At 38.3% G+C, this 8529-nt stretch overlaps 1 protein-coding gene across 1 annotated transcript; it reads right to left on the bottom strand.

Moving 5' to 3' along the window:
* Positions 1 to 965: 965 nt before the first annotated feature.
* Positions 966 to 7932, bottom strand: LOC118790379 (L-asparaginase 1-like). Its single transcript, XM_036547286.1, has 9 exons — positions 7869 to 7932; positions 7324 to 7420; positions 6281 to 6420; positions 4591 to 4706; positions 3364 to 3459; positions 2850 to 2976; positions 2507 to 2637; positions 1282 to 1461; positions 966 to 1088 (listed from the first exon to the last, which is right to left on the bottom strand). The coding sequence occupies exons 1-9, from the start codon at positions 7930 to 7932 to the stop codon at positions 966 to 968; spliced, it is 1074 nt and encodes a 357-aa protein (XP_036403179.1).
* Positions 7933 to 8529: the final 597 nt, after the last annotated feature.

Genomic DNA, 8529 nt, shown 5'->3' with positions numbered 1-8529 from the left:
TCTGCACGTTTTCCGTCTTTCCCTGCTCTACCTACCTGACTGAACTCATCAGTGGCACTTTTGATTAGCTGAGCACACCTGATTTAATCAAGAGCATGCACACTAATTTCAATCAGATGTGTTTGGAGCAATGACAAATAGAAGATATGCAGGACAGGGGGGCTCCAGGAGTAGGATTGAGAAACACTGATGTAATGTAATAACATTTCAATGTGTTGCAGTGTCGTTACTGTTAGTACCCTATCTTTGAATTTCCTTTGTTAGATATTCTGCCATTTACTTGTTGATACTAAATGTTATGTTGTTGTTATTTGCATTGTTTATGTTGTATAGCTTATTGATGTATAATATGTTGGTTGTTTCAGGGGAGGGGTCCAGGTATAGGACCCAAATAAGGGCATAGCCTTTTTCAGGTTAGTTGATTAGTTATGTTTATTTTTCGTTATGTCATCCTCACTGTAAAATAGTCTACACTGGAGCATGGGTATGTGTGTGGGGTTAGACTATATAATAATAATATTGGTACGGACTTGGACTTTCAGTTCATTATACTTACTTTTGCAGGAACCCCTAAAAAGGCCCTAATTATTTTTGCGGTATACAAAAATATATGTAGTATATATGTCAGGGCTCAGGGAGGGACTCAGGGCTGGTAGTACTTTAGAGAGGTTAATGACATGTTTAGAGTACTAGTAGTACTTTAGAGGGGTTAATGACATGTTTGGAGCACTAGTAGTACTTTAGAGGGGTTAATGACATGTTTAGAGTACTAGTAGTACTTTAGAGGGGTTAATGACATGTTGCCCTTTATGCTGCCACATTTGAACCCTAATGATCTCACCTTTCCTCTGGTACAGTCATCTCGCCACAGACACTTTTCTCCAGAATCTGAAAGCAGTTTGTTGTTAAGTTATTATTACTCTCAGCTTTAATTTTTTATATATATATATAAACATACAGTATGATCATTTTACCTCCTTCCTCAGTTCGTAAGGGATATTAGGAATCTGTAGAACCCAGATCAGTTTAGTCAGCGCTGATTCTATGGTGATGTCATGGCCTGACACCACACCTGCTTCCACCAGCCACTGAGAGAAGGAGGGAGAAGAAAACAATGTGATACTTGTTTAAATGGTCTCAGTCACATTACAGCAACTAGTACATTTCATTGAAAAGGTACTCATGAATTGCTATGAGGTTGGAGGGAGACAGTGATATTCAAGAACAAAAAGTGTTAAAAAGGGAGGAACAATAAAATCTCTCACAAGCAGAGGGTCATACCGATGACACGTCGTAGATAGCCTCCACCACCCCTTTGAAAACCTGGCAGCAGTTGAGGAACAGCACTTCTCTTTCCTTGGCTTCAATCATGGCAGATTTAAGCCAATCAAAATCAGGGACATTTCCAGCCCCAAAAGAAGCCAGAGCCACACCCCCTGCTCCGCTTAGGGCACTGCGCACCTGCAAAACACAGGACAGTTTACTTGAAAAAATATGTTTTAAACTTGCTTGAGCATACAGCTGTATGGTGTTACAGTACATGTGTGTTGAATTGTACAGTCATGCAGTGTCTTCATTGTTTCACACTTTAATGCCTTCCACTGATAAATGTCAGGTTATGGTAACAAATAAGGAATTTTCTCAAAGGATTTTACAATATGTTTGTTTAGAATAATTACTCACAATCAGAAAAAAGAGATTTGCTCATTTACAAAACATTGAATTCAGTAAGTCAATGATGTAGTGCAGATATTGAAAAGGATAATTTGCTTAAATTTTTTATTGAAAGTTTACTGAAACACTTTGTGGCTAGATTTGATGGCTGATTTCTAAAAACTTTATGGAACTGACCTAGCGGGTAGGTGTCCAATAAATAAACAGTTTCCTCATGTTATCCTGAGATGCATTTAGTTATTATAGGGTGTAAGATGTCTTACCCCATCTCCAGCCTGGCACTCTCATGAAGGTAATCTGCTCCTGGTTGCTTACTAGCATCTAGCTATCTACATGGAAAACACATACAACCTAACAGATTTCTATATCCTTCCATGTTGTTTGATCTGAAATATCACATAGTCTACAGTTATCCTTTCCCATGTATTGCCATTTTCATTCAGTTGTAGCACCTAAAGGATCCCAGTGAAAACTGCTGGACGTGTTCAATCTTTAATTAAAATCAGTCCATTTGAGGGAGATCCAATGATTTATTTGCTTTTCTGCCAGGCTTCTTCCTTCAGCTTCTGCCACATGTTCAGGCCACATCGAACACTACGCAGCAGGATGGAGCAGCCTACTGTTAACAGCTCATTTACAACTGTCCGTAAGTGGAAGTGGCCTTGTAGAGTGGCTACCATCTAACCATAGGTAATTGTGGCTCATAGAAATGAGATCAGAGAGTGGCCTAACAAGTCTTTCAAATCAGCATTTAGCTGCTACATTGAAGTCATTCATGTTCCTCACTTTCAAGAGATGAAAATATCACAGCCCACAGGATGTGATGACTTACAAATTCCTCCTGTATCCCCGGATAGAGGAATATTAGGCGAACATCTGAGTTTGTGTTACTCAGGGGGAGGAAAGGATTGAAACAGTCCAGGAAATTTTCACACTGCGTTACAGGGTCACACTGGCAGTTCACTAGTAAAGTTGAGGGGCAGAGAGAGAGAGAGAGAGAGAGAGTTAGTAAACCTTTTATGTAATCTTCACTTAGCCTTTAATCTGCATTAGTATTACAATGTAAATAATGATTATGATCATTTTTAGTGTCTTATCTGCTCTGTCTTGTGTTCCATTACAGTGTGTGTGCATGTGTAACTCATTATAACCATAGGAACATGAGAAATAGTCACCTGTAATATCAACTCCCATTTCAACCAGGGGTTTGAATTTTGGGCTGGTGAATGCTTCAAATGAATTGCTGTCAAATTTTGTCACTCTGTTTCCTTGGAATAATTTGTTGTCAAAAAACAGAGATACCTATTGTGACAAACAAAAAAAAAACACAGTTTTACTGGCCATTACATATTTTTCCTTTATGACACGTTTTTTGAGCATTGAGAGTTGAAATGTTAAAAAATACTACTGGTTTGTTGGTCCATAGACCTCCACTAAGCAAAATTAAGCTTAACAGTAAATGGACCATAGCTACCTGAAGCCTCACAGACTTAATTTCCAAGCACTGATTCGTTAAACTCAAACTTAGTGAGCTATGGTTGGCGAATAAAAGCTACATGGGGTTAACTAGCTCTGACCAGCGCCTGTTCAGTAGTTATAGTGAATTTAGGGCATGATGAATTTCAAGGCACATTCTTTTCAGCTCACCCATACCAGTAAGAGGTTGTGGATGACAGACCACTCTCTCACCTGTTGGAGCGGTGCATAGTCTGCATAGCAGCCAGCAATGAGCAGAGATCCCAGCATGTTGTCCACTGCATCGCTGCGTGGCTCAAAGAGTGTCCTCTGAATGTGAACAGAGACGAGATGGGACAGATGTAAGAACAAGGGACAAGCAAATGACCACCACAATGTGGGATGCAAGGTCAGCCCTTTTGCAACCAACTGGCTATTCACATAGTATGATCCTATATTTTGAAATATATCTTTTTCTTATATGCACTTTATGTGGATATTGAGCAGGATTAAATCTGTTAGCTGTGTCAAGTGCAAAGATAAGCCAGGATGCAATCCCCACATTTAGTGATGTGGTCTCCCAGTCTACAGCTTCAAAACCAAGCCAAAGTGCAGGTGCAACGATAAAGGTTAGAATGGGCCACAGGTGAAAGACACTTGTGGGATGTCCCTCAGTCTTAGTCATCACCAATAAACTCTTGTGTAGGTAATTTAAAAAGTGGCACCTTCTTATTTTATTCTATGTAGTTTCTCAATGCAAACGTCCTGCATATGAAAATATTATGAAGCATCAATATCTCTGAATGTTTGCACGCTTAAACTTGAATATTATCCATCCATCATTTCTTCATGAAATGAATAATTTTACATTTGATTTCATGCATTTTAGCTAAGGCGAAACATATATTTAATTAACCCTGATAACATTTAGAAAGGAGTAATATGTCAAGTTGTTGGTTAGTTAGCTAGGTGGTTCTAGTTGAATACGCCAGACTAGCTTGTGGTCATGCTGGCTAGGTCAGCTAACTTTAGCCAAAGACTCACAAAAATGGTGCTGGCTAGTCATGTGCTTTATCTCTGCATATTCTTTGGTGATGTCAGCTAGCATTACTGTATTGCCATGCCCCAAATTCAAAACATTTGTAATAACATGATGGCTTGATATCAACATTACTGAGATAGCTAACAAAACAAAATATTTTCTATATTTTCTATTTCAGTCTGACATTGACAGATCTCAAGTAACATAAATAAAATGGGTTACACTTGTGTAATTTACACGTCATGGGAAATGGTTCCACGAAATGCAATGCAAAAGTACTGAGTGTTTCACTTTGCTCTTGCTGAACTAGTTTCCAGAATGAGTTGCATTACTTCTACTTTAGTAGGAGTTCCCACTGCTAGCAACATTTGTTGCATTAGTGACAGTTCCGTCGTTATTATTTTCACCGTTATTATTACCTGTGCCCCTGTCAGTACAACCGGTTTCCTAATTTTTCCATGCAGAAGGAAAGACAGGGCTGAAGAGGTGTAGGCCATTGTGTCTGTTCCATGTAGGATGATAAACCCATCATACTCTTTAGTTTCATCCTGAAGAGATTCAACATCAAAAGAAATTAATTGGAATAAGAAGGAAACACATGAGTCAGAAGAGATGAGCTGTATGAAACAAAGCTTTCACCACCATACAGAGCTCATAGAGAAATCGAACATTAAAAAAGAGAGGGATGGAGGGGTTTATTTGTCATCATTTTCCCAAAAAGTGAGAGAGGTGGCTACAATATTGAAATACATAAGGTGGTACTTTTTATCTTAAATATAAACTTAAAATATCACATAGCATGAAAAGTACATAGATGTTTGAATGACAAATCAATAGGTATACAGGACACACTGAGGGGAAAATCACAGTAATGATCTGAAGGTACATATCCAAGAAGGGAAATGGAAAGACTTTTGGAAACATTCCTTTAAAACAAGTAGAGAAGCCAAAACAATGAATGAAATGTAATGTATGATGGAAAGAATACAATGGACACCCTCCAAACTATTTAAAGCTGGAATGAAAACAGTGACAAACTGTACAACAAACAGTAAATGCTGGACGTGTAAATCAGAGAATGCTGAAATGGTACAAAAAATAGAATAGAAAATAAAAGAAATAGAAAAAAGAGCAATCACTACTATAGCAAAAAGGGTAATACTGGGGCATTAGGAGGAGCCTCCTGTTCCCGTTTGTGAAATGAAGAGCAAGGGGTTATGTGGAAAGATGAGAGTAAATACAACTGCTAAAACTAAGGCATTTGAAAAAAGAAAAATGCTCAAACTTTAAAACAATGATTCAGTCAGTTGTGTGTATTAAGAATACAAGTAACAATGTATCTGTATGTTTTAATACAGGAATGTGTGTAAATGTGTGGGGCGGCGGCGTAGCATAGTTGTAAGGAGCAGGGCTTGAAACCAAAAGGTTTGATTCCCCGCTGAGGCAGAACTGCTGTACCCTTGGGCTAGGTACTCAACCCACAGTTACCTCAGTAAATATCCAGCTGTATAAATGGACAAAATGTAAAACTTGTAATTTATGTAAGTCGCTCTGGATGAGAGCGTCTCCTAAATCCCAATATTGTAATGTAGTAATATAAATCAGGTATGTGTAAATGGATAGATTAATCATGGAGGTCTAAATCTGAGAGGAAGAGAAAAAAGGGGGAAGAAAGTAGGAAAGATATATACTAACTATGACTTACACCCTTCTAGTACATCATGTTTAACTCCACCTCTTCTGCACTTTGACTGCTTTTGGTGATGCGTTTGATTGGTTGTTTTCATTCCATTTATCTATTAATCCAATCCATTTCTGATGTGTATAATCACACTTGTGATCAGCAGCACCCATAATCATGTAAATAGATATTACTCTGAATATGCCATAGGCTGGAAAAAAGAAAATGTTCGTTTATAATTGTACGTTTATTTGTTTGTGTGTTTTTCTACTATTGTCCATAAATATGTGGAATGCTATTATGTCTCAGGTTGCTCTGTGTGTCGTGGGGATGTGTGATGTTGCTGTTATAGCAGTCAAAAAAAAGGAAGGAGTGGAAAAAGTACAATAAGACACCTTAAATAGCCAGTAGGGGGTGATAGTGTGTGCCTTTTACCTCTGTCAAGATTTTGTCGGCAATGTCACTCCAGTTCTGAGGCAACATCTTAGTGGAGTCAATAGGCTTCAGGACCTCCTCAATGCGGTAAATTACTTGGATGTTTCCAGGACAATCATCTGTTGCCTCCTTACTAAAGGAAGACGGTAAGACTATCTTATGTGATAACAAAATTACTTTACATTATCATTTGGTAGACGCTCTTATCCAGAGCAGCTTACACAGTGCAACTAACGAAGTGGCATGAAAATTTGCACAAACAGGACATCACTAACCACACATGAACAAGCATCTGTGTTAACATAGTGCTGAGATCACAAATGTGTGGCTAGATTGACATGTAAGTGCAGAGCAATATGTACAATATGTACAATTTAAGCACTATATCATTCCAAATATAACATTAACACATACTACACACATGCAAATAAAGCACATACCACATACCCAATTACATAAAACTGAAATAAACCTCAACATATATGATTGCACATAGGAAAGACAAAAGATCATGTATAGGTAGGGGGAGTGGGAGTAGCCTGAGGAGTCTTCATTCTGAGACAAAAGATGGCCAGTGTTTCAGCTGTTCTGACTAAAACAGGAATCTCGTTCCACTGCTTAGGGGCCAAAACAGGCAGTGGACTTGACCAGGATGCAAGGTTATGATAGCGGAGAATTGTTCTCTTTAATCCCATAGAGAATTAGTACATATTTCCGCTTTTTTATAACTGCTCTGATTTCGCTCTAGATATGAACTACATGTTATGAACTAAACCCGTTTTTCAGGAATGGCAATGAAGGCTGCCAATTGTGTTTTCTGTTCAACACTAAATTTAGGCGGCCATAATTTATTCCATGAATGACTCAAAAGTTTTATCTTAAAAAGCTGAAAGATGATTTTTATCATTTTGATGAAGCAATCATTCAACATTTGTCTTTTCAATTTCTACAAGGTTTTGGCTACAGTGCTGGCAGACTTTCATGAAGGATTTGAAATCATAAGCACAAATGCTCCTGTATTTGATATTATACTCACGGCAGCACAAACCAGCCATCTTTCTCGGCTTTATACAGCTCAGGGTGTCTGCGAATCTCATTGGTGAAGTCGCCTCGTTTCCCTGGGATCAGTTTCCCTGTAACACATTATTGTTGGCATGGTAATGTTACTGTTTGCTGTTTTTAAGTATTTGGAATAATGAGTATGGTGTGGGCAATCTGGACTCAAAGGTCTTACAACAACCTGGTACTTGTTTTGAGTGTTAAGTATTTTCCTTTTCCAGGAGAATGTGCAGTGCTCATATATTTCATAATAACCAACTCACACAACTAAATTTTTGTCAGAGCCACTGGTATAAAGTTAATTGGTCATGTATGCTGCCGAGGAGTCAAACAGCCCTGAGATCTGACATAGAGTGCTTTGTACATGGTGCTGCTCTGGCACCCTGTACAGTTCTGAAAGTGCAGCATTTGTCCCAGCACACCTTTTCCATTATCATTTAAACAAAACTGTCACTTGGAGAAACAACTTTTACTGTTTTCTATTCTTTTCCTGAAAAGCAAAGTCTATTTTAAATGACTCACCATCAGGACCCAGAATCATTCCAATGGTGCCACCTGTATAGAAGATAAACACTTTCTTCATCATGATGACGCCTTGGCTTCAGTGTTGAGTCTGTCTGTTGTCAATCAGTTTCGTCGTGTTCAAGTTTCTACTTCTTTAGAAATGTCTGGTCCTTTTTAAATGGTTTGCTGTCAGTAGCTCCACCCAGCTGACAGATTAATGAGAAGAATATGAAATCGAATTCTTAGAAATGTATCCTTCATGCAATTTGGATGTATGTTCAGAAATGTAGCGTTTGTGTAAGAGCTGTATTACTAAGTATCTGCTGCAGTTACCAGATAAACAGCAGGTGATGACAGTGATGATAAAAAATAAGCATAAACATCAGAATTGCCTGAATCATTTCAGTGGAGCCTCTTGAACCTTTTCATCCAGGTTCTACACACTTTTTGTATCACTCTCCAATTCCTCTTGATTCTGCTCTCTGGCATCTGAGCCTGAGCTGACCAAGGTTAGTTGCAATTAAACAAAAAGAGCAAAGAGAAAGGTAAGGCCTCCTCACCTCTTCTTTTGGTGTTAATTATACTTATCAGAGCCTTATGATACCTTATGCAGGACCGCCTTACAGTACATAAAATCACTCTTAAATGGTAAATGGTACAATCTGAAATAAAAATACTT

This window comes from Megalops cyprinoides, chromosome 15 (assembly GCF_013368585.1).
Source record: "Megalops cyprinoides isolate fMegCyp1 chromosome 15, fMegCyp1.pri, whole genome shotgun sequence".
Lineage (NCBI taxonomy): Eukaryota > Metazoa > Chordata > Actinopteri > Elopiformes > Megalopidae > Megalops > Megalops cyprinoides.
This window is presented reverse-complemented; position numbering and strand designations above follow the sequence as displayed.

Coding starts and splice junctions, on each gene's coding strand:
- LOC118790379 (XM_036547286.1), bottom strand. CDS start 7,932: ATGATGAAGAAAGTGTTTATCTTCTATACAGGTGGCACCATTGGAATG. Junction 7,421..7,868: donor AATGATTCTGGGTCCTGATG/GTGAGTCATTTA, acceptor AATGTGTTACAG/GGAAACTGATCCCAGGGAAA. Junction 6,421..7,323: donor GATGGCTGGTTTGTGCTGCC/GTGAGTATAATA, acceptor GTCTTCCTTTAG/TAAGGAGGCAACAGATGATT.